Source organism: Condylura cristata, unplaced genomic scaffold (genome assembly GCF_000260355.1).
Source record: "Condylura cristata isolate star-nosed mole 26May11 unplaced genomic scaffold, ConCri1.0 scaffold00010, whole genome shotgun sequence".
NCBI lineage: Eukaryota > Metazoa > Chordata > Mammalia > Eulipotyphla > Talpidae > Condylura > Condylura cristata.
The window spans coordinates 29,535,660-29,562,465 of NW_004567111.1; the positions used below are offsets into that span (position 1 = coordinate 29,535,660).

The 26,806-nt window shown below is 39.8% G+C and overlaps 1 protein-coding gene across 4 annotated transcripts in view; it reads left to right on the plus strand.

Annotated features, from left to right (window-relative positions):
- The first annotated feature begins 2,651 nt into the window (after window positions 1-2,651).
- Window positions 2,652-26,806, plus strand: part of DIAPH3 (diaphanous-related formin 3) — a 442,990-nt gene continuing 418,835 nt past the window's right edge. For all 4 annotated transcript variants that reach the window (XM_004680109.2, XM_004680110.2, XM_004680111.2 and 1 more), the window contains exon 1: window positions 2,652-2,831. In XM_004680109.2, the coding sequence (XP_004680166.1) occupies window positions 2,652-2,831 (180 nt within the window). The remainder of the gene's footprint in view (window positions 2,832-26,806) is intronic.

Consider the following 26,806-nt stretch of genomic DNA (forward strand, 5'->3'; position numbering starts at 1 on the left):
AGAGAGAGAGAAATGAAGAAATGTTCCTGGATCTAAGCTTTTCCAGGTTTACTTTTGTCGTGTTTAACTTTGTCCCAGCCCTGTGCATTAAACCCAGACCAAAGTAGTATTTCTAAAGTTATTGATTTAGTGGGATGTTTCAGCTTTAGCTTATTGGAGGGAAGATGTGGGGCAGAGTATGCTGTTGTGAAGTTGTATTAAACACATATAAAATGCATTTAAAAATAGGTAAAACTCATACAAAGGTGTTACTTTTACTAGTGTGTTGCACTTACAAAGAATTACTGTGAGATCTATTTCAAATGGCCTATATAAAGTTTGTAAATAAATTACAATAGCTCCTATTTATAATTGACATCTTCTATATGCCAAATAAAACACCAAAAAACAGCACAGCCTTTCATGTTAGGAAACCAGTGTGACACTTAGAGCTTGGTCTCAGCATTTTTAGAAACTAGCTAACACTCATAGGTAGACCATGCTATTTATATTCATGGACATAACTCATCTCACTGAACAATAATATCAGATAAAGCCACACTATGACTGTAATGAAGTGAGACTATACAACTTACAATTTTCCCTAAGCGTTGGTACAAATCACAAAATACCAACATTCCTTTCTCTTGAGTACTATGAACTAAACGACTTTTGCTTTGTTAGTTAGAGGTTTAGTTTTTCTCTGTAGCCTGCCATCCTTCTAGATAAGATTAAGATACTCAATCCTGAGTACTTCAATTCCTCAAGTCCCCAAGTTCAGAGCAAACTCTTCCTACTCTGTGTTCAGTAGTCTTCCTTAAGTCACCAAATCAAAGTTCACACACTTCAATTCCTTCCTAATTCCTCTGACTCAGAGCCTCCATAATCTCACCCTCTGAGAGTAATAATAAGCTCCACTTGTTCAGCTACAGGTCTTCCTCCTGGAGTCTTTGTAAAGAGGGGCTTTAACAAGTACTGCTAAAGTCTTTGCATGCAATCAATCTGCTAAGACAAACTCATTGTTTGGTAGGTATTATTATCATTCCTTTTTTTTTTTTTTTTTTTAGATGGGGAGGCCAAAAAACAGTTAATCATCTTCAACACCACGTACCTAGAAAATGACAGGAATAAAGTTTGCATTTGGGTCTAACGGTCATTAAGACACAAGGAACTACTGGAAATTCTCCTGCCCTTGCTGTTCTCCTGGACTTTCCTCTAAAGATTAGGGATAGAGACATACACAGAAGGTCTAGTACAATGAAAATAAACATTAAAAAAAAAAAAAAAGCTGGAGCGTGAAGTTATGAAGACTTGCTTGTAACTAAGGCCATTTCCCAAACAACTGTGCTAATAGCCCCTAGAGTTTCTAATGTTGTTTCTTGTAGTCAAGTCAGTACTGCACTTAATAGTTGTGAAGGAAAAGATGACTTAAAGGAGAAAAGAAAGCACACCCACGTGTGATAAAACTGTTTTAGCCTTTTCACTTGTTGGGTATTCACAAGAAACTGTTTTGTATAGTTTCAGTTGAAGGCTTTTTATTGTAATCTCTTGGTTTTTCAACTCCGTGTTCTTGACCCCTCTTGATACTGTTCCTGCCTTTTATTGAAAATCCCACCACTCTTCTCTCCCCAGTGTTAAGTCTGTATCCTTTCTCTAGCCATCCCAGGTATTCTCCTTCAGATTTAATATCGCCCCTCTCTGTTTTCAATTTACAACATTTATTTGCGTGGCATTTGGCAAAACACATAGGACTGTGAGTGCCTTAAAGATGTGGCATAGAGATCTCTGATTTTTGGTGGGCCCTTCTGCTATCCTAAAGGGGCACTCAACACTTCACACTGGGCGGGGTGCGCTGTAGGTAAGTCAAGAAGCAGCCTTTTCGAGCATGTGGGCTCCACCGTTCCTAGTCTCTCTTCAAACATAGACCCAGAGATAATGGGAATGCAAAACTATTTCCCCAGTAGACGGTACACGGTACCGGCCCTCCCTAAATTGACGCTTTTCACTTATTTATTAAAGATTAATTTATTTATGTATACAAGAACTGCAGTTTGTGACAGGATTCACCAGAGACGGTGGGAATAGGTGGAGCTACTGAAGCACACTGCTGAGGCAAGCAGCGGGTGGGTCAGGAGAGGTCTGCTGTGCCATGTGGGTCACCTCTTTGGCCCGGGATCATGTTGTAGTGGCTGCCATAGCTTCACAGTGCTGCGCTTAAATCGTTGTGCCACCAGGGAGGGCCCCCAGATCCATGCTTTTTAAATGATGGTCCCAAGCGGGTTTCACTGTTTTCCACATGAGAAGGATGCACTTCTCCAAAACCCACACAAGTGATTTCCTGACCATCCCACCCACTGCCCTTCGGGTCCAGCCGGGTGCGCCAGAAGGGCGGAGCGGCGGAAAGAACGCTCGGCCCCGCCAGTCCGCTTTCAAGAATCCGGAAGGGGCGGCTTCCGGGAGTGTCACGGAGCGGGCGGCTCCGGATTGGCTGGTCGCGGCGGTCCGCGGTGGCGGGAGTTTTCGGATGTGTTGGCTGCTGCCCGGGCTGCAGCGGTTGGGCTGAGCCCGGCTGGCAGAAGCCAGAAGGCGAGTCTGCGGCGGACCCCTGGGCTCCCCGCTGGTGGCTAGCAGAGCGTTGGCCTAACTTTCGCCTCCTGGAGCCGGACGGAAGGATGGATCGGCAGCGGCCGCGGCCACATCACGCGACACAGGGCTCCTCTGCCGGGGTCCCCCACGCCTCCTCTTCCTCTCTCCGCGGCTGCCGGGGAGGGAAGGTGCCCGGCAGGAAGGGCCCCCAACACCCGCAGCCGCCCGGCGGCCCCGAGGAGCCTGGAGAGAAACGCGCCAAATTTGTAAGTTTGCTTGGGGCTGCGTGGGGCTCCTTTGGCCTGTGCGGTCTTCTGAGACTCTGGCCGGCGGTTCCTTGTGTTTCATTAACCTGACTTGGCTGACAGCCGGGGGTGTATCCACGGGACCCGGGGCCCCATTTTCCTTTAGCTTTCCTGGGCCGCCAGTCTCTTCATAGATTTGCGAGGACGGGATCCACTTCTGTTTTAATCCTTTGCCAATTTCACTTCCCTCTGTTGCCCAAATTTCTAAGGCTGACAAAGCAGTTCAAATGTATGTGTATTGACGTCACCTAGGTGAACGCAGCATTTTTAAAAGTCGTTCTTCTCCCCTCCCCCTTGTTTCCGAGGATATGAGACTTTTCAAAGTGAACTTTTAGATGATAGTATTTCTTTTTTTGCTTACAATTTTAATAAAAAAATACTGTTAAAGGTAGGTAAAATCTTAGGTAGTTGTAATTACCCAAAGTCCAAACAACTCGTTTTAAAGTTTGGCGGGCATGCAGTCACTGCTAAAGAATGTTTGGTTTAAATTGGAAAGATGTGTAAGCTATTTGAAGCTCGCTAGCTATTCTGGTTACTTCATTTATTCATTGAACACTAAAGGGAAGTGTCATTATTAGGGCCTTGTAAATCTTTTTGATGTTAACTGTGAAGGAGACAGTGGTGATAGTTTTGTAGTGTGTGTAAATAAATCCCATATACAGTTGATAGATTTGGGCTGACTCCAACACAAATGAAAACTGACTAACTCCAGCATTTTCCCTAGGAGAATAACAACGGTTTCTTAGTGCAACTTTGCTTCAGTGAACAAATAAAAACTGTTAGAAAATTATATCAGGATTAATAAAGAGAGTAAAGATTTGCGGATTAGGTAGGAATTGCTAATTCTAACACTTAAAGGTGATAGTTGAATTAAATTAAGAGCAGAACTGACAATGAAGGACAAAATGGATTAATTATGCTAAATTATCAAAGTGGTCATTTGAACGATGCAATTTTGCATTAAGATCAAATATGTACTTATTGATTGCTAGCTTGACAGAGTTGAATAGATAGCATAGGGGTAAATTGGCAGGAGAGAACCTACCCAACATGAAAAGAATCCACTGGACAATTTTTAAGATTTATTTTATTTATTCATACAAGAGCTGGTTGTGGGCCAGAGTTACTGGGGTGGTTTCAGAGGTGCTGGGGTGAGAGGCATAGTGGGGAGCAGAATTGGTAGATGGACTGGAATACACTGCTGAGGGGAGCAGTGAGAAAGACAGGTGAGGTCTGCTGCACCATGTGGGTCAGCTCCTTGTCAGGGGATCTGGGATCTACTCTTGCTGCAGTGGCTGGCACTCATGCTGTAGTGGCTGGCAGTATTGCTGCCTTTAACCCCTGTGCCTCCAAGGAGGTCCCAATAATGATTTTTTATTTTCTTTTATAGCTAACTCTCTGGGCTAATTATGCCATTCATTTGGTCTCTGATTTCTATGGTCCAGAATATAAGGTGTGATTTCTGTTTTTAAGGAACTTTTGAAAACAACCTAGATTAATATTTAGGTGTAATGCCACTGTAGGATGTATCAGGTGATTAAGGTCTAGATTCTGTGTTGGTTTTTATTTGTTAGCTATGATAAATGAATTACTGTAAAGATGAAAAGGCATCTAAAAGACTGTATGTAAGTTCTGTCTAATAGTTATATCTAAAACATTGCATTTGATTTTAGATAAGGGTCTGTTTTGAACCGTGACTTTATAATTCATCACAAGGTAATTTGGAGCCTTTATAATATCTTAATTTAGAATGTTGCTTATACTTTACATATATATATATAAAGTGTATATAAATATATATATATATTTAAGATTTATTTAGAACGAACTCTCTGAGGCGAACTCCCGCTGAGGTGGCTGCTGCTGGCTTGCAATGTGCTTTAATCCGTTGCGCCACCAGGGAGGGGCCTAGATCTAATCTGTTTGACTAGTTCTGGGTATAACAATTTTTATTTTTATAAGTTACATTTTGCTTCCCTCCCCCATTTACTGTTAAAACCTCATAGTCCTTTCTTTCTTATTCATGTATTTCTTAGACATTTCCAATTTGACTTTTCTTATTTGACAATTCCATCAATCTTTGGATTGTCTACATTGGCACACTCTAGGTGACTTGCACTCTCCCTATCTCCTGCTGATCTTTGTAAGTTCACTGCTTTATTTGAATCTGTCTTTCAGGAGGTTAAGTTGGGTATTTTGTTGTTTGGAGATGCTTTGAGTCTGTTTTCACCAGGAGCCAATTTGGGACCACTTTCTTTCTTTTTTTTTTTTTAAAGATTATTTGTGCATACAGAACAACTGGGGTACAGGTCAGAGGCTCAGGGGAGGCGAGAGGATTCACCAGAGACAGAGTGGGGAGCAGAACAGGCAGAACGACGAAGTACACTGCTGAGGGGAGCAGCGGGCGGGTCAGGAGAGGTCTGCCACTCCATGTGGTCACCTCTGGGGCAGGCGGGGATCGAACTCATGTGGAAGTGGCTTTAGCTTCTCAGTGCTGTGCTTTAACCCCCTGCGCCACCAAGGAGGGCTGGGACCACTTTCTTATTGAACAAGGGCTCTTAAGAGGAACTGAGGTTCTAGGGTTAGCTCTAGCTCTGTTCCTGGCTCAAGGCTCAGTATTCTTATTTCAAGACTTCTTTCTGAGAAATACCGTCTCAGGATTCTCTTCGCCGTCTGTCTCCATCTCACTGATTTCAGTCCCACTTCTCTTGTTTACTGGTTAGAGGGTGATCTTTGGACACCATCCCTTCTTCATGAGATCTCAGGAATGCCTCAAAAGAGATTGTTCGGTAGTTCCGTCTGCTGTAGTGCTGGATGTTTCTTTCTCTTGCTTTGGGGTGAAGAAAGGCCAGCTTAAATCTTTTCAGGTCACCTACTTGTTAGGTGACTTAGCAGCTGGGATAGCTGCTTTTGACTAGAAAAAGTAATGTGGTTAGTTATGTGATGTGACTGGGGTGGGGTGGAGGTATCATATAGGTGTTTGGTGTTTGTCCACTCTATAAAACCACAAGCTGTAGTGGAATTGCGGGATGAACTGACCACTTTTTTCTTGTCTTTGCTTAATTAGGGAGGAGTTCTTGTACCCACTAAAATCCTGTTTTACTTTAAGCCCTAATAAAACAAATAATCCATGTTTTCTACTTATTTTATAGTTTGAGTTTCAAGTTATTTTTCATTGTATATAAAAGCATGTAATGTAGACCCTCTTTCCACAGACATATTGTATAAATTAGTATATTGTAAATGTATGGTAGTCTGGGTACAGTGAATCAACTGCTTTTGTGCTATTTATGAACTAAACAACTTTGTTTTAGTAGAAAATATGAGAAGCTGTGAATATTGAGATTCTGGAGATACTTACTGGGGACCGAATGTGATCAGAGGAGGCTAGGGTGATATAGCAGGTACTGGGATGAAGTCTTCCTGAGGGTAGATTGAATCCAAGACTTCCTGAGGGTAGTATTATTAAACATGGTACCTGCCCTAGGTTACATACTAATACCTGCACCTGAGACTGTTTCCCTTCTAGATCAAAACCAAAACCAAATCAAACAAAACACAGAGCTATAGAGTTGCCCTATTTCAGTGATACCAAGCACTTAATTCCTAACTCCCACTAACCTTAGAAACACAGTACACAGGTCAGGTCCCGAGTGACAGCAGGACATGTGGCTTCTGGAGTCTCCATCTCTGTGGGCCTGTCTTTTCAAAGGTTGAAAGTATGATGATCCAAGTTGGCAGAGTAGCTGATCTTTGTAAGTAATTAGGACTGCCCTTTAAAAGTAGTAAGAGACTTTAATGTAAATCTTGCATTTTAATATTATGGTTTCCATTTGAACACATCATTAATTATTGTCTAGTTATGGCATTCTAATGCCTTTAATTTTGATTGTAAGAGACTTTTCACCCCGTGCAGTATTATCTGTACGTCGGCCATCGTTAGTAGTAACAGTTCACCTTTATGATTGAGCTAAGCACTGTTTTAGATGTTTTGTAAATGTCAACTCCTTTAGTCCTTATAACAAGGGTATGTGGGAGTAGTATGATTAGCCTTGCTTGCTAGATGGGAAAACTGAAGTGCAGAGTTTACATTGCCTTAGGTCAAATTGCTGCCAGTTGATGAGGCAGGGGTTTGAAGTGGAGGCAAGCTGTCACAAAGTGTAGCTTTCCTTAGCACGTTCCGGTATTGCTCTCTATTGGGAGTGTAAATCTTTATTATTTCTTTTCCTCACTCAGGAGCCATTAACAATAGTTAGTAATGTCTTTAATGGATATAAATTAGTGATTTCCTGATTATAGGCAGATTGTGAGGTGGGAAGAGGTATGAGGCTGGAAGAACTGCTTATTGTATTGGGAACTGGAATTGAAATCTAAGTGGGCTTGATGAGATTCATGCACATTTGCCTAATGGCTTTGGGCTTATGGGAGGCAGGTGGAGTGGTGGAATAATGATTCCCCCAAAGATATTCATCTTTTAATCCATGGAATCTCAAAATATTATTTTATATGGCAAAAAGGGTACTGTGGGCCCTCCCTGGTGGCACAGCAGGTTAAAGCACAGCACTAAGAAGCTTAAACCACTTCCGCATGAGTTTGATCCCCGCCGGCCCTGTAGGAGATCCACATGGCGTTGCAGACCCCTCCTGACCTGCCCACTGCTCCTCTCAGCAGTGTACTTTGTTGATCTGCCTGTTCTGTTCCCCACTCTGCCTCTGGTGGGTCCTCTCACCCTCTGCATCTCTGGCTTGTACCCCAGTTCTGTATAAATAAATAAATAAATCTTAAAAAAAAAAAGGGGTACTATAGGCGAGTATGATTAAATTAAAGCTAAAAGCCATAACGGGGGGATTATTCTGGATTATCAGATTGGGCCTTGATACAAGCACATGTGTCCTCTTAAGAGGGAAGAAGAGGGATACTTGACTACAGAAGAGAACAGGGTGAGGCGACACCAGGCCAGAGGTGGGTGATCCAGCTGCAAACCAAAGAATGCTTCCTCATTCTTGGAAACGGACAATGCTTGGAGCCATCTCTTGAGCTTTTGGGGGAAAGCTGGCTTGCTGGCACCTTGATTTCTATCAAACCGATCTCATTCTTCTGAACCCCAGAACTGAGTGAAAACATTTCTGTTTTCAGAAATGTTAAGCTCCAGGTTTGTGGTAATTTGTTATAGCAGCCTTAGAGAATGAAGTCAGCAAATATAGCATGAGGTGGAGTACGGTGAAAGGTGTGGTTTAGCAGTGTATAAACTGTTTTAGAACCATCAGAATCGTTTAAATCTCTTCCTTCTGGTATCAAATATTTTATTCTGGAAGATTTGTGGTTTGGGCAGGCTGTAAAAAAAACATGCTTTGGTTCTCTCCATAACAACTAGAACTTTCTTTCATCTTGGTCTGCTGTATCTTCATAGTGGCTTGAAAGCTGAGAAAAGGTGGAGGCAATTTCTGTATGTGATTTTTTGAGTTTGCTTTTTCATTGAATATGCAGCTAAAGTGAAGTTTTCACTTGTACTAGAGTTAAACTGTTAAGAAATATGGACAGTCAGGTTTTCCACTGGGATGTTTTGACCTGTTAACAAGCCCTGAAGCATATGGACTGTTGAGAATGGGTAATGGGAAGCCCTTAATAATAAACAGCACACAAATTATTCATACTTTTGGCGATTACCTGATCTCTATCTTAGTTCTTATGCTCAGTATATGTCATAATTTTTTTTTTAAATGTCTGAAAATTCTTTGACACTCCTTTCCAGGAAACAAAGTCCATGACCCATCCACTTGAATCACCGTGAATATCACTGTGACTATTTCAATCCATACATCAGCTACCTTCAGATTCTTTGAACATTTGCTGTGCAGAAGCTGATTCTTAGAATCTAGCTACTGTGCTGTAAAAACCCTAGTTGTCACCTAGAAAGATCTTATGTAGGTCAACAGTTTAGGTAAGCTCAGCTTTAGTTCTTGTTAAGGGAGTCTGAGAATTCCTCCTTCAGGAATTTGAGCCACCCCAGCCATTTCTAGCTTCCCAGCAGAGGTCCTAGATTTTATGAAGCAGTTGTGAAGATATCACAAGACAAACCATCCAATTTTTCTTGAGTTTCTGACCCATAGACTCTATAAGCATAATAAATTTATGTTACTTAAAAGAATCAGAGGTAGTTAAAGGCTATCATAAGTTGAAGGCTTAGCACCTGAGTTTGGCTCATGTTAGCCCACCTAACTCATCAGACATTGAAATCTTTGTACAAAGGCAGCATCGCTTTATTTTGTCCACTCTTCTAAATAAATTGCTCTGTATCAACCCAGATTTGCATCCCTTCCATTCTTTGTAAGAGAGAAGAGATTTTGTTTGTTAATATATGACTTATGAAAAGAATCCAAGTATAGCAAGTGGCTTTTTGGGAGTACATATACCTGTTGAAACTAGGTGATCTGTGGTGTTTAGTATTTTTGGGTCACTCTGATCTCTGTGGGTATAAATGGATGGGAATAGGGATGATTGTCTCAGATTTAAAGCAAGCCTTAATTGCCTTTATTTATTTTTTTTAAAGGCTCATGTCTTTAATTATGAAGCAAGCAAACTGACATACATTTATTACACTGTGAATATATCTTGCATCTCATCTAGTCTGTGTGGTAGCAATTGCTTCTGAACAGATGTTACCTGAAACACCTTTGTGCAGTTGGTAGAATGCTAAAATTTGTCATGCTTTTATTATTGTTGTCTTGAATTAACTCTACTTTATGGCATAACTTTATTGCTGTGTCCTAGAATCTTTATATATTTATTGCCTTATAAATTGGATTTAAAATTGGCTTTTTATATAGAATGTAAATTAACATGAGTATAACTTGTTTATGCTTGCAGAATAATACAAGAAAAACTGCTATGCATTACACTAATGTAATTGTCTTTAACTCAGCACATAGTATCCTCCAAACTAGGAATGAAATGAAAGCTAAAGAATATGCTTACTATCACAGTCTGCTTGTTTATCCCAGAAACTAATTTGACTTTTGGATCTATAAAATATAGATTAAGCATAACCTTTTACTTCATGGGATATTAAGGATCAAAGCATGAGCTTTCTTTGAACAGACTCTACAAAGGTACCTTTTCTCTCAATAGCAGCTGGGTGGCTTAAAATACCTTACCATTGGGAGCAATTTTCTTAAATAGCAAATCAAATATAATCACTATTAACTTAGAGGAGAATTTAAGAGTCTTTCAGCAAGTGAATTGTTGGTACTGGAATATCCAAGTTACTGGCTAATTAATGAAAACTATTAGGAAATATTTGTCATAGATTTTACTCTTCAAAAGATCCACTGCCATTCTGTCTTGCAGTTTTTGTAAGAGGCATGATGAATAACATTTATGAGCAATTACTTGCTCACTTTTAGGGCTTGCTTATTAGATGTGTGAACTTGGGAAAGTTACTTAAACTTTTTCTTTGCCTGTTTTCTTATGTGTCAAATGGAGCTGTTGGGAGGATTGAGAGTTAACACCTGCTCGACCTAGAGTAGTGACTGGCTCCTTGAATCCCCTATGTACATATTTGCCATATATTGGATTGCTATTGTGGCAGCATCAGTACAAATAGTAGCAGTTTTGTCTAGATTTTAGGGCAGTGGGAGTATTATATTGGATATCAGAATAATGTCTTTTTACTAGAAGATCTTAACTGGGTCAGACTTTTTCTTCATAGCAGAGGGATATTCATTCTGTCTTTATATCTTAACCTGGAATGCCAGGTGATGTTGGGATTCATGTAGATTTCTGATTCTGATGGCTGAATTATTAGAGAAGTTTCTGAAGCTTTCTGAGAGATACAGTCTTGATTTGTAAGAGGAGGCTCATGCAACTATGAAACTTGAGCACAAATGAAACTAGCAAAAAGAAAAGTATAAAAGTAACAAACTAAAGCTTAGAAAAAATTCTTGTGATATTCAAGTATGGACTTGAATGAAAATAAAATATTATGTATAGATATAAAATTCATTATGACTATACTTATGACTTATGCAACAATAAAATCAAAACAGATTTATATATAAAATTCAAAATAAAATTACAAAACTAATAAAATTAAAATTGGCAACATTATTTAATGTGATTAATGGTGATGTTTTGCTGAAATTAAATCGTCATTATTGGATTTAGTGGTAGAAAGATATGTTTATGGCTTGCAGTTTTCTTTTTTTTTTTTTTTAACTTCATTCATGGCTGAGGAAGCTAAATATAGACTGATGAATTGTCACACACAACCCTACACAGTTGATACAAGTCTGCTTTTAAATATCCCAGTCTTTTTTAAAGGTCTTGACTTGAGGCTAGATGAAGTAGAGAACTCTTATAAAGTATATAGCCGTAGGTGAACATTTTTAGATCATCTAAAAATTAATTGTATGAGACCACTGAAAAGGAACACAAAGAATCAGAGCCATGTCATCAAAATGTGTCGGGGCTGGGGAGCGGAATAGGCGGATCTACTGAAATACCCCGCTGAGGGGGGGAGTGGGCCAGACGGGCAAGGTCTGCGGTGCCATGTGGGTCAGCTCCCTGGCTGGGGATGGCACTCAGGCTGTAGCAGTGGGCTTTCCTGGTGGTAGCCTGAAACTTAAGCCCTGGCCACAGGGTGGCCCTCAAAAGATTACTTTTAAATAGTTAAGTAGTTACTTATTCAACTAACATAGTTTAAACAGTTACCTGAGGTAAACATTTTCCTTGCTATCTTTTTTTTTTAAAGATTTATTTATTTGTACATACAGAACCGGGGTACAGGCTGGAGGCTCAGGGGCGGTGAGAGGCTTCACCAGAGACAGAGTGGGGAGCAGAACAGGCAGATCAACGAAGCACACTGCTGAGGGGAGCAGCGGGTGGGTCAGGAGAGGTCTGCCACACCATGTGATCACCTCCGGGGCAGGCGGGAATCGAACTCATGCGGAAGTGGCTTTAGCTTCTCAGTGTAGTGCTTTAACCCGCTGCGCCACCAGGGAGGGCCTTCCTTGCTATCTTTAATAAATATATTTACCATCTAAAAGAGGTATGAAACACCATGTACTCAGCAAAAAGCTTCAGAAATGAAACATCATAAAACCTATTCTAATGGCCATTTATCACCCTTCCTGTGTACATCTTTTTTTTTTTAATTTTTTAAATTTTTTTAAAAATATTTATTTATTTATTTGTACAGAACTGGGGTACAGGCCAGAGATGCAGAGGGTGAGAGGATTCACAGAGACAGAGTGGGGAGCAGAACAGGCAGATCGACGAAGCACACTGCTGAGGGGAGCAGCGGGTGGGTCAGGAGAGGTCTGCCACACCATGTGGTCACCTCCGGGTCAGGCAGAAATCGAACTCATGCGGAAGTGGCTTTAGCTTCTCAGTGCAGTGCTTTAACTCGCTGCGCCACCAGGGAGGGCCCCCTGTGTACATCTTTTTGTAATATTTGCTCTTCATTTCCTTGAGGTAAGTTAGAGGCTTTTGTTTTTTTCTTTAACATTTATATTTTGATTTATTTGGAGGAGGTGTTCCAATTAATATTTATCTCTTTTCCCTAAAATAGTAATCTGCATGAAATTAGTTCTCAAGTTTTTAGACTCTCAATCTTTGAGACTCATAGCACATTTTAAGTACCAGAAAGGAAGGGATGGGGATACAAGGACTTAATGTGTCAAATTTGTACTAAAGGTATTCTGTGTGCTGAAGAACATGGGGTATACTGAGGTAACTGTTGCCCAAGTCAGACCTTCAGAGGTTAAATGTGACTCTTGACAAGGAAAGTATTGTTCTCAGTCATCATAGATGTAAAAGTGAAAAATAAATGCATGATTCTTTTGGAGTGATGCTGTGAAATTTTTGAGACTCTTAGTGCATTACTAAGAATTTTATTGTAAGATTAGTTGTAAGAACTACAAGAATGCATTTATTAAAAGAATACATTTATTTGGTTAATTTTATTATAAAGTATCTTGCCAGGGTGTGGGGAATTTATCCTGTAATTGCTGCATTTCCCCCCAGGTGGCCTATTTATTCGAGCTTTATAAAATGAAACTTTGTAACATTCAGTTTCAATGAGGATTTGCAAATTGTTGACATTAATTATGGACTGTGCTATAGTATTAAACTGTTTTTGTTTATCAAAACCTTTGATAGAATGCAATTCATAATGACAATTACAATTCATTTCTAATAAAAAATTTGACAGCCTGAGAAATGAACATGAATAGAATGCACATAATTGCCCTTAAGAAATTCATTGTGACTATTTCATTTCTTTATAAATGGTGATGGCCTCCAATTAAAATGATGTTCTAACTTCATTCAGTCTTTCATCTTATATCTTGAACCTTCTTTTAGCTGCTTTATGTTTGTAAGCTTTGGGAAGTCACTTTCTCACTTGTTGGTTCTTGGTTTAGGCTTGAGTTTGTAGAGGAATGTGATTGCTTGACTAACTGATAATCTGTGCAAAATTATTCTGTAACATTATATTCATTAGTCTGTTCATGATTATTTTAATCTAAATGTTATTCATATTCCTTAAATGTCTTTTTAGGACAAAGGCAAGCAAAGACTGTCAGAAATATGTGGGGTCATTGGATATATAAGCCAACCAAGTTCCTCCTCCTGCAACCTGGCTTTTGAATCCTGACCCTGACAAAATGATATTATTATATCCAAATACGGTTGTGCCTCCTTGCACAAATTAATCAATGCCTGCGCCTCAGTTTTCTTTATTTTTTTAAAGATTTATTTATTTTTGCATACAGAAATGGGGTGTAGGACAGGGGTGTTGGGGGTGGGGTGGTGAGAGGATTCACTGGAGACAGAGTGGGGAGCAGAATAGGCAGACTGATTAAGTACAGTGCTGAGGGGAGCAGCAGGCAGGTCAGGAGAGGTCTGCTGCCTGGCCAGGATCGAACTCGTGCTGAAGCAGCTGTGGTAGCTTCATAGTGCTGCTCTTTGATAATCAGATTGCATGAGGATTAGTTGGGGTAATAGAAGTTACAGCAGTGTGGACACAGTGCCTAACTGATAATACATGACAGCTATTATTAGTTTTATTCTCTCATGAGTTCCTAAGTAGGGGACAGCTAATTTCTGTAGTGTTGAGTTCTAAATCTAGGGCTGGTTCTACTGAAGGGGATATGACAGAAGCTCAGTTACTGACCATTGTGACATTTTTTTCTTCTAATCTCCCTCCCTTTCATGCCTGCATTCCTGGTTCCCTGTTGAGGGACATACACCAAGAAATCCCCATCTCATTTGTTTCTTCTAGACTTTCAGCCCCTTACCCTCCTTACCCCTTGCCTCTCTCTTTATTTTATGTTAGGACTCTGGTGACAATATTTGTTCTAGGGCAACCCACCCTTCACAAAAGCAATACTGGTTTTCCTTTTGACCGTGGATGCCTTCAAATTCCTCAACTCCTCAACCTTGTCTTAAGAATAGCATGAATAAACACTATAACCTCTGGCCTCTTGTCCAGTTTTCTTGGAGCTCTGATCTTGGAGCAACCATGATAGGTTTGTCTGTGACTGAATGAGCTGTTATCTGCCAGCTGTAAACTGATGTTCTTAGATGTGGGGTATTTATGGGTTCACTGATTACCACAGTCCTCAAAGCTGCTAGATAGTCATTATGATCTCAATACTTACTCTAATTCAACTTTCACAGTAGATTGGGCACTGATTTTATTACTAAATCCTGGCACAGTGCCTTGAACTAGGTACTCTTGCCACTTTTGTGTTGTGCCTGGTGATACTGGGGCAGAGAGAGAGGTTTGGGACCTTGCAGGTGTGGGTGTTGCAGGCAGAAACTGGGAATGATGGATAGGCCATGGCTGGTCTGGTGGTAGTGCCCTGGCTTTGAAGGACTCCTTGACTCTGAGGGGACATCCTTTCCCATGTCAGCATTTATGGTAACTATGTGTTATTCTCTTTACCTTCTCTACGGATGATTCCTTTTTCCTTTTTTTGTTGTAAATAGTTTTTTAAATAGAAAAAAATATTGTATGTTCTTAAAAAGTCCAACAGTGTAAAAGTATAGAGTGAAATTCACTAATCTTCTCTTCTACCCCAGACTGAACATTCAGATATTCTCTGTACAGAGGTGATGGTGACACTATTTTCTTTCATATCCTCTAATGAAGTGTATGTTTAAAGCAACCACTTTGTACCCAGATGGGAACAACACTCACATAAAATACCTTGGAGATGGTTATCCCTGACTCTTAGCACTGACCTTGACAGCTTCAGGGGAAAAATAAAGGCTGTTTTCCTTGAACTTGTTCAATTTCTGGCTACTGCTGCAGTCTGTATCTCTGCCCATTCTTCATCCTTTCTCCTCCATTATCCACAGAAGAAATGTCTGTTTTTCTGTTCAGTGTTAATCCTTTTACCACTGCTCTTGACCTAGCCCAATCCCACAAGGAAGGCTTCGCTCTTCACAGGCTTCCTCCTGTAAGAATGCTCAAATATCTTTCACTATAGAAGAAATAGCAGAACCAGAACTGAACAACCTCCTCCCCAGGTTTCCCATGACTTTTTGCCTTCCCTAAATGCCATGTTCTCTTTTTTTCCTTTGTGGTCAAAGCTGTGAAATAGTTTTTATTTATTCAGTAAATATTTGAGTGTCCTTTATAGCTAACATAGCACAGGTTACAGTTTGGTCCTTGACTTCAAGAGGTTCACATTCAGCCATGTATGGAGAAATGTGTGAACTGAGAAGTGTGAAGTATTACCAGGGAGTCCATGTTGTATAATCTTTACACATTTAGGTGTTGAAATTAAGCTGGAGTTAATTCTCAGCTGAGTATTTGTTAGTGCTGTGGCCTTGTCTATGAAATGTGAACATTTCTGCTTGTATTCTAGATTATACTTGGTGATGCAGTATTTTATGGTGGGGCTTCTTAACGTACATGCTAAATGGCTCTTAGATTTTTGCTGCTAAAGTGATGGGCATTGATAAAGTGTAGCGTGCTATCATGTAGGAGGAATTTGTCTCCCCACTGATTTTTCAGCCTTGTCTTTGCTTTTCATTCCATTGAAATTGCTTTGGTAGGTAAACAACTGCCAATCCAGTGGCTGCTTTTTAAGCGTCATGTTACTATAACTTCTTAATAGGATTAGCACTGACCCCTCACTTCTTGAAAACTTTTTCCATGATGTGTTCTTCTCATCTAATCTTTGCTTATTCCCTTCCTATTCTCTAAATTTAGTTTTCCCAAGTACTATCTCTTTGATCTTTTCTCACTTTATGACTCCTTCCAGCTTGAGCACTTCAGTTTTTTTTTTTTTTTAGCTCTTAATGCCATGTAGATAGATGAGTGCTGTGCACAGAACTTTCTGTGATGGTGGAAATGTTCTGTTCTGCCTACCCAACTTGATAGGCACTAGCCACATGTTGCTCATACGACCCAGACCCATGTATTAAATTTCTAATGACCCATGTATTGGATTTCTAATTTGACTTAATTCAAGTGGATATATGTGGCTAATGGCAGACTTTGGCCTACCTTTCTGTTTAAAGGGACTGCTTCTGACCTAGAAGTCTTCACCTGCTAGTCAGACTGCTGTCCAGTGAAGTGACCTTTCACTTCTGTTGGGAAACACACACACTTTTTACTGCGAGGATGATACATTTTCGTAGTCTCTGAAGCTCTTCTCAGTGATAGATTTATGAGGAAAACAACATCAGTGATGACAAACAGGCATGGGATCACACCTATTAGAATGACTATTACCGAAAAGATGAGAAATAACAAGTGTTATGTTATTGGGATTGGGGAACAAAAGGGAATCCATGTGTTTGTTGGTGTGAATAAAGTGGTTCAGTCGCTATGAAAATGGTATAGAGAGTCCTTGGAAAATTAAAAATTGAATTACAGTATGATCCAGCAGTCCCATGTTTGGGCTTATAAGTATTTAGCCAAAGGAAATCAGGACATTGAAAACATATCTGGTCACATGTTTATTATAGCATTATTCATAATGGCTGAGCTATGGAGACAAAATGTCAATGGATGAATAGGTAAAGAAGACTTGACCAAAAAAATACATATATACTCTTATATACAAAGAAAGGCCTCCTGCCATTTTTGACAACATGATGACCCTTGAAGTCATTATACTTAGTGAGATAAGCCAGGTAGACAAGGACAAATAGTGTATGATGTGGCTTTTATATGATATTTAGAGTCAAATTTGTAGAAACAGAGAGTAAATGGACGACCTGGGAGGGAGGAGGATTTCGGAAGGACTTTTTAAGCACACAAACGTAGAACTAGAAGATGACTAAGTACTGGAAGAGCTAATGTACAACAATTTATGGCCAATGATACGGTGTGATATATTTCAAAATTGATGAGATTAGACTTCATACAAAAAATTAAGTGATAGGTGTTTAACAAAAGCTATAGTAATAATCACATTGCAATATATACGTGCATCAAGTCAACATGCTGTTTACCTTAAATATGCACAATGTTATATGTAAATTACATGTCCATTAAAATATACAGACACAGGAAAATTATCTTTATATCCTTGTGAGAGCTGTAGTCCCCAGTAATTTGTACTAGACTATTAGGATGAGTGGAGGCTTTCCCATGCCTGTGGCTTTCAGCTGCTGTCTTCTCCATAATCTCTGCTGGCTTGTCTTATTACTGTGCCTGAATGGTGCCATATACTTTCAGAAGCCCTTTACAGATATACTTGGGTTATTGCTAACGAGTCATTGCTGAAGTCGTCTTTGGTGTTGTTGGAAGAGTGCCAAGGGCAGTTTAGGCTGAAGCTACTTGAGCTTTCAGCTTGATGACAGAAATTAGTGTGTTTAAAACCTTGCTTGTGACATTGAGTTAACATTCTATATTGTTGAATTTCACTCTGTCCATCATATGTTAAATACTGCTCTGAAACTAATCCTATTCAAAGATTTATCTGGCCAAATTCCCCCAATTCCTTTGGATGACAAAAAAGCATTAAGGTGCAGAACCTGTGTGTGTCAGTATGTATAACCAGGACAGTTACTTAGGTTATTTTATTATTGGAATTATCAAAAAAGGGAAAGTGAGTGACCTAGGATATTTATCTTTTTCCTCTAGAATTTATTAGACTCTGAAATCTTTCAAAGCAGGTGCCATGTTATATAAGTATTTATGTCAGGGTTCAAATGCTGTTTTATTAGCTTTGATGCCTGTAATTATATCTTAATTGGTTAATACTTCTAAAAGAAATGTAAAATGTAACTCACATTTTGTTCACGGTACAAACATGATGGTGCGTTCTCTCTTCTCCCCCTTTTCAGATGTTAATAATCAGTCATCTTTTTGACTTAAAAGAAAGACCAATTTAGGGAGTAGTAATAAAAAGTAGTGATTAGATTATGCAAGAAAACTTAGTAATCTGAAAAAAATCACATTTTATCAATAATTAAAAAATTAAATTTTCTTTAGTTATAGACTTAATTTAATTTCTAACTTTGAGCTTTAAAAATAGTATATTGGAATGTGCTCATTTAATGGCTTATATTTTTATATCCTAGTCTGAATTGGAAGGACATAGTTTAAGGCTTGTGATATGTACTAAAGTTTAAATTTTACAGATATGAAACTAAAAAAGTATTATATTTTTGTTTTAAGGGAAACACCCTCTGGAAAAAAATTTATTGGTGTTAGTCAATTTATAGAAGTTAAAATTGCTACCCTTACCCTCAACTTTAATACTCATTCACCTGAACTTTTAAAAGCCTTACCACACTATTCTTCCCGTTGAAATTATCCTCATACCTCCTTTTTAAGATTTGACTTTCGGGCCCTCTCTGGTGGCGGAGCAGGTTAAAGCACTGCACTGAGAAGCTGAAGCCACTTCAGCATGAGTTCGATCCCCAGCCCCAAAGGTGATCCTCATGGCATGGCAGGCCTCTCCTGACCTGCCCGCTGCTCCCCTCAGCAGTATTCTTCATCACTTGGCCTGTCCTGCTCCCCACTCTGTCTCTGGTGGATCCTCTCACGGCCCCTGCACCTCTGGCCTGTAATCTAGATCTGTATGCATAAATAAATCTTTAAAAAAATTTTTAAATTTTTTAATTTTCAAATTTCTTTTGTCTTTAACAACTCAGAAACTGCTTCATTTTTAGGTTTTAGGACAGCACTGTCCCACTAGAAGGGGGCTAAGGGGAGGAGAGGGAGTCTGGGATTACGTTCACAGTAAGCAAGTTTCATTCCCAGCTTGGCCACTCATTCCTGTGATTTCCTGTTCTCTAAATTGGGATAATTTAGAGGGTTGTTGGGGATAGTGTGATTATGTTAAGTGCTTAGTAAGTGGAGGTAGTAATGATGATGAGGTGAGCTATGTCATGGATATCTGGGGACCCATTTGCAATCTTGGTTCTGTCTCAGTGAAGACCTATTTGGCTTAAAAGAGCAGACCTAGTGCCCTCCCTGGTGGTGCAGCAGGTAAAGCACAACATTAAGAAGCTAAAGCCACTTCCGCATGAGTTTGATCCTGCCTGCCAGATCCACATGGTGCTGCAGACCTCTCCTGATCTGCCTGCTGCTCCCCTCAGCAGTGTACTTCGATGATCCGCCTGTTCTGCTCCCCACTCTGTCTCAGATGAATCCTCTCACCACCCCTGCACCTCTGGCCTGTACCCCAGTTCTGTATGCACAAGTAAATAAATCTTAGGAAAAAAAAAAGAGTGGACCTATGCAATATTTAGTTTAAGGTTGAAAAGGGCAATTGTTAATATAGACAGGACGTCAACTCAGTAAACTGTGACTGGCACTTATGGAGACCTAGAAGCAAGACCTGAAAGCTGCGGGGCTTTTTCATTTTCTCTTCTGGGATCAAACAATCTTGTTTTGCTTTTCACTAGACCATTTGTTCCACTATTGTATCTCTGCATAGTGGCTTCTACTACTTTGCGTTCCATACAGCAAACCCAGAGCCTCACAGTCCTAGATATACTTATATGCCCTTGATTCACGCAAAACTAGATAGCGATTCACATCTGTGAATTCCAAATCTAGATTTCTGGGGAAGTGAAGATTTGATTGTCTTCTTGTGTGTCTGTGTTGAGTCCTGCTAATACCAACTGTGACCATGATTGACTCACAAAGAACAATGAAGATTGTTGCCTCCACCCCCATGACATAGAGAAGGGATGATTGTGTATACAGGGGAGTTGAATGAAGATGTTTAAATGTGGACATTCCTTGATGCTAGTCTTTGCACGAGCAGTCTCAGTTTGTAAGACTTGGCCTGATTTGTCTATTCTTTTAACAAAGAGTATTTTTTAAAATAATTAATTAATTTTTTTTTTTTTAAGATTTATTTATTTATTCGTACAGAACTGGGGTACAGGCCAGAGATGTGGAGTGTGAGAGGATTCACCAGAGACAGAGCGGGAAACAGAACAGGCAGATCGACGAAGTACACTGCTGAGGGGAGCAGCGGGCGGGTCAGGAGAGGTCTGCCACGCCATGTGGTCACCTCCGGGGCAGGCGGGGATCGAACTCATGGGGAAGTGGCTTTAGTTTCTCAGTGCAGTGCTTTAACCCGCTGCGCCACCAGGGAGAGCCTAATTAATTAATTTTTAACTTAGTTAATACTGGGGTACCCCAGTCAGGTATTACCTCCCTAGTGTACCCACCATCTACTCACCTATATTACACCATCATAAAACCACTGTGCTTCCTTTCCTCTTTCTTCATCTCATGAACCCTTTCTCAGTGCTTCAGTTCCATAGTCAGCTATCTAGGGCTAGTTTTTTCAGCTTGTCTTTATCAGATTATTAATTTCGTTACTTTATATGAATAACACCATCCATTATTTATCTTTCTCCTTCTGACTTATTTCACTTAACATTATCCCTTCCAGCTCCATTCATGTTGCTGCAAATGACATGAGTTTATCTTTTTGGATCACTGAGTGGTGACATAGAATGATCATTGTGTATACATTGCACATCTTCTTGATCCACTTATCTGTTCTGGGGCATTTAGGTTGTTTCCACAGTTTAGGCAAAACATTTCATGACATAAACTTTAGTGATGCCTTGAGGGATTTGTCCCCAACAGCAAGGAAAGCAAAAGAGAACATAAATGGCTGGGGCTACATCAAACTAAAAAGCCTCTGTACAGCAAAAGAAACCATAAGTATAATGCAAAGCACTCTCCTGAGTGGGAGGAAGTATATTGGCATACCATACATAAAGGACTGATATCAAAGATAAACAAACAACTCAATGCTACCGAAAAACATCCAAGTGACCCAGTCAAAAAATGGGCAAAATAGCTAAACAGACATCTCTCCAAAGAAGGCCTTAAAATGGTCAGGAAAAAACGCTCACAATTGCTGATTACTAGAGAAGTGCAAATCAACACTACAGTGAGATCCCAGTTGATAGCTGTGAGAATGGCCTTGTGGGGTAAGTGAATTGGTCAGGCTTTTATTCCAGCCCTATGGCTAGCACCCGTGGCCTTGAATGCAGAAGGCACGTGGGAGGTTGGGCACGAGGCACGCATGTGTGATGGTGGACACCTGGAGTGTGTTGTGGGTGCGGTAAGTGTGCACACCTGGTCCTGGAGGAGGAAGCTATAAGGGCGCTGGAGAACCACTGCAGTGAGCGGCTACGAGAGGACGAGTGACTACAGAGCCGAGAGGCAGGAGCACAGACTATGCTAGAGAAAGGCCAGAGAACAGGTACAGATTCGCCTACCAGCCTGCAAGCACCCAGGTCCATCTGGCTGCCCTGCGCTAGCCTGGTTGCCGCACTACAAAGGTAAAAAGCCACGGAAGCCTCTAATCGCTCCTTTACTCATCCGCTGAAATTGATAGGGAACCCGCCCTATGCTTGCTGGCACAACAGGCCCATGTTGAAAAGACCAGACACAGCAAACGCTGACAAGGATGTAAAGAAAAGGAACCTTCCTGTACTGCTAGTGGAATGCAAACTGGCCCAGCCCTTATGAAATAGTTGGCCCAATTTAGTGGTTTCTAGCTGTGCTTGCACATTAGAGTCAGCTGGGGGAGCTTTAAAATATCTTTTGGATATTCTGATTCAGATGGTTTAGGATATTACCGAGGCATCTGTGTTAGAAAAAGAAAACAAACCAATTCTTCAATTGACCTCATGCGTTGTCAGGTTGAAAACCCCAGGCCTAAAATATTTCTTACACTTTGGTAGGTCTTGGAATCAAAGAAAAGGGAAATATGCTTCCTGCCACTGACAAAAATGATGAGACATTTAAACACAAACTGTGAATTTCATGGGAATTGTAAATAAAGGACAACACTCATGAGAGGGCCCAGCAGCTGCAAAGAGGATGGTCCAGTTTAACTGACACCCAGCAAAAAGTCTCCCACCCACCACCTAGCCCGGCGTCAGGGGGAGACCTGCACATATTTAAATCAGTGAGTTGAAGTGGAGTGGAGAACAACTGATCCCGGAGGAAGGAGGCTTGGGGGTAGCCTTGAGAAGAGGGAGGGGTACCAGAACCAAGGTGACACTGATGGGGATAGGAAGGGAGAAACATTGAATTCCCTTCTAGGTATAGTACCTGTGTTCTCAATTACGTCTCCTGACACACTTATGGTGTAGACGCTTCCTTTGCTGCTACAAGTGAGGAAACTAAAGCTCAAAGTCACTCAGGTCACACAGCTGATCAGCATCAGCGTTAGATTCTAGTTTAGGTGAGTTTGATTCTAGAACATAAGTTGTTTGCTTTTGTGCCTGGTAAACCGGAGGCTATTTATAGGAGACAAGGGAAAGGCATGTTTGATGTGAGACAGTTCCCCGAAGCAGGTAGTGTTTGAAAGGTGAGTAGCTAGTCACATGGGCAACAGAAGTCTGAGTACAGGTTCTGAGCAGGAAGGGGCTGGGGTGGTGCTTTTGGGCTGGATAAGAAATAGAAGCTTACAGAAGAGTGGTAGGGGAAGGACTGTTCTGGAGAACATCTGTGGCAGGGTCTAAGGGGTCTGTGGGGCACCCTGCCTTTTGCGTACAGACCACTCACGGAGGGAGGGACCCATGGGCTTGAAACTCAGGCTGCTCAGGGGTGTAAGGGCACATTCTGCGAATGTGCTTGGTTATTCCCATTGCCCCTTCAGACTGACTGTATTAAAAAAAAGTTTTGTTAATACAATAGAATTCACTGAGTTTGTCTGAAAATTGCCTTTGTGGGCTGTACAGTATTTGGGGAATATTTCTAATATGTTTCTGGTAAATGACTTCTGGCAGCATAACCAAACAAGCCACTTGAAGGACCCTAAAGGAAGTGATTGAGAATAGATCTCTTTTCTTACTCCCAGTGTGTCTTGTATAATGTGTGGATTGTTATTATTTGGTTGGGTTAGGTTGTTTGTAAAATGTGTTTCATACATACACATTCATGACTATTCTTTTAGAAGAGTCCACAGTCCTTAAATCGGCCAGGGACTTGATTTGTCCTCTCCATTTTCTCTGACTTAGTTGTGTACTACTGTTGTTGATTGGCTTTGTTTCTAGAATACATCAGAAATGTTTATTTCAATGACTATTCTGCTAGATCTTTGTCTCTGAAACATCCCCCCCCCCCATATTCACATAGCTAATTTCTTAGTCCACATTACACTCGGCTCAAAGATCACTTTGTTTATACCCCCTATGCTGCCCCTAGCTTGGGAGTGGTAAAGTGCTACCTGCAAACCCTCCTGCTTGTTTTATAAGCTGGCCTGGCACTGTGCCACTTTACAGTTCAGCAAACTTGTTCCTTTTAACGCTCTGTGACTTACTGTGTTTATTTTCTGTTTCCTGAATAGATCTTAAGTTTAGTTGGGATGGAGATCTGTTTTATCCACTGTGTTGAGAACAGAGTAATATTTACTAACTATTTTTTAAATAAATATTTTAGAAATCTCACATCCTATAAGAAGGAAAAATCCTATTGTACAGTTTTTATTAAGCATGGCAAAAAATTAATTTGACTTTAGACTTAGATTATTGCTAGAAAGGTTATATGTTAACATGTATTAAAGCATATATAATGGGCAGTAAAGAATTTCTTTTTTCCGCAGCACCATTACATCCTTGTCATCCCACTGACAAGCTGCTCTTTGACTGTAAGCTCCTAAAGAGTAACTATCTCCTCGCTTTATTTAATACAGTGTCTTGTAGATGTTGGCAGCCTAATTAAATTGTGTGGTTGAAAAAAAAATAGGATTGTTAGACTAGGTCTTATTGGAAAAATTATGTCTAAATATTTTATTATATTTTGACATGTCCTCATTTACATTAAGGGGTATCAAGTGAGTGGTATTTACCTTAACTTTCTCAAGATGGCATGAGATCGTTTACATTTACAATAAAGAAACATGATAGATTTCTTTTATCTGTGCCATTAATAAATGTCATAAAATAGAAAAATAAAGCTAAGTCAATATATTATTGTTGCCACAGAAATTGAATTTGTGTCAAAAGGATTTGTGTGTGTGATGTAGTGATTCGTATATTTTTCTTGGAATTAAGTCTCTTGCAAGTGACAACATCAATAATTCACAAAACCAAGGAGCTTTTTGAGATTGGTTAATTTATATATGTGAATTAGAAAACAAATGACTAATGTACTTGATATTCTGACATATTTGAAAATATGCATTAAAACTAGCCTATTAAAAAGTCTGTTCATGGTACTAGATTTTTTTAGATTTTCATTAACACATTTTTATTTGAAAAGGAGCTAATCTATATTAAGAAAAGGTTAAAATTACTACAAATATGCTCATTCCAGACAACTAAGATGCAAGAAAATGTGGAATAATTGCTCTTAATCCCACTGTCCAGATATATTAGAATATCAAAAATGGATTCTGTCTTACATTCTGCATAAATGAAGTTGGAGCTATATGCATCTACAATCTTAAATACAACTTTATGTAACATTGTAAACACTTTCTTGTGTTTTTATATTCCATGTGGTAAGACTATAATTTATTGAATCTTCATATTCTAGGAAAATTTTAGGTTGATAACTATTCTAGTTACTTAAAATAATGCTGGAGTGAAACATTTGTGTATGAACTTTTGATTATATTCTTCTTAAGTTTAGAGAATGCACATGATTTCATCAAATTGTTCTCTAGAAAAGGTTTAACCAAATTTATTTACAGTGATGCCAGAATGTAAACAAAATCCTTCTAAAGTATGTGAAATGTGTAAGATGTTATTTTGGCCTCAGGAATGCCCAGTCTAAATTTGTGTAATGAATTTGATGTCTACTGGGGCAGAGAGCATTTTTAGAAATAACATAGACTGTGCTCAGGGATCAGTTTTTTAGGGATCATTTCTGTAGCTTAGTAGAGGTTTCTCTGAATGTGTATGATACTGGAAACTACCAGAAGGAGCTGGAGAGTTTTCTCCTGAGTGATGGGGGAGAAAAAAAGTAGTTCAGATAAGCTACAGGTGATATCTGGAAGCTCTGGGAACATTTAAAATCTTTTACAGTGAATACTTTATAATCTTCCCCAGGTGATGAAAAGATCTTGTGTTCTCTAGAGAACCAAACCTATTTGTAATTGGATTGTGTTTCCCTGGATCTAATGAGGAAGGTGAAAAGAACTAGAATAGCCGAAGACCTCTTAAAAAGAGGTATTAAAGCTGGGCCCTCCCTGGTGGCGCAGCGGGTTAAAAGCACAGCACTGAGAATCTAAACCCACTTCCGCATGAGTTCGATTCCCGCCTGCCCTGGAGGAGATCCACATGGCGTGGCAGACCTCTGCTGACCCGCCCGCTGCTCCCCTCAGCAGTGTACCTCCTCGATCTGTCTGTTCTGCTCCCCACTCTGTCTCTGGTGAATCCTCTCACCCTCCGCATCTCTGGCCTATACCCCAGTTCTGTATAAATAAATAAATAAATCTTTAAAAAAAAAAAAAGAGGTATTAAAGCTGTTACTAGAACCAACCATTTCCAATTTTACCTTAATGTTGAATTATTTTATTGAAAATGACTGCAGAATTTTCTGCTAGAATAAAAACTAACTTGTGAAGGTGCCATGCGTAATTTAGGTGGTTGTTCCAGGTGGTAACAATTTGGTTTTTCTAGAAAAGGTGGTGGTTTTCTCGCAGTTAAGTTGCAGACTTTTGGCCTTCTGAAAATCTTGTGTATGAATCTTCCTTTACTTCCGTGGACTCTTAAAAGGTGGCACCTCCAGAAAGTTGATCTTTTTTTTGATGACTATTTTGACAAGGGAAGAGTTAGGAGGAGTGGTCTGAATTCTTGTGTGGGTGAGCCTTGTTTCTCTTCTGAGGTAAGATTACAGTTTTGAATAAGTGAACAGATTGAAAGTAGCTGGAGAGCTTTTCCCAATTCTCACTTGTTCCTAACATCGCTGTCATTATTCTCTGTATCATAAAAAAAAAGACTACGTGAAGAGCTAGTCAACTTCAAAGCTTTTCTTTGCAGTATCAAAGAGCCAGCTCTACTCTTGTCCTCAGTGTTATGAAAGTGTCAGTGTTATTTTTAGACCCTTCTGAAATGTTAAATCGGGAGCCTTGAAGAACAATTTCATACCTAGGTGTATTGTATAGTTGTCTGGGAGATGACCCTTAGACTCTGTAGTTGTCTAGTGTTGTTGTTACTAAGAATATTACTTTGCATTTCCATGATCTTTATACTTGGTGTTGACATTAAAATAAATAGGACCAGAGATGTTATTATTAAAATACATATTCTTAAGTGTATTGGTGGAAAGGATAAGCTAGACTTTAAAACAGAAGTGTGAGCAGCATACTAACCTATCATCAACCACACTCATCTTGTTTCCCCCTCCTAAAGTCAGTAGTAACCTGTGACTTTGTCAAGCAGAATGTCATGTTGTGGTTGGATATAATGAACAGTTTTCAATATTTAGATACTAAGTGTATGTGTATGAGATGAATTACTCCACTTTAGGTTAT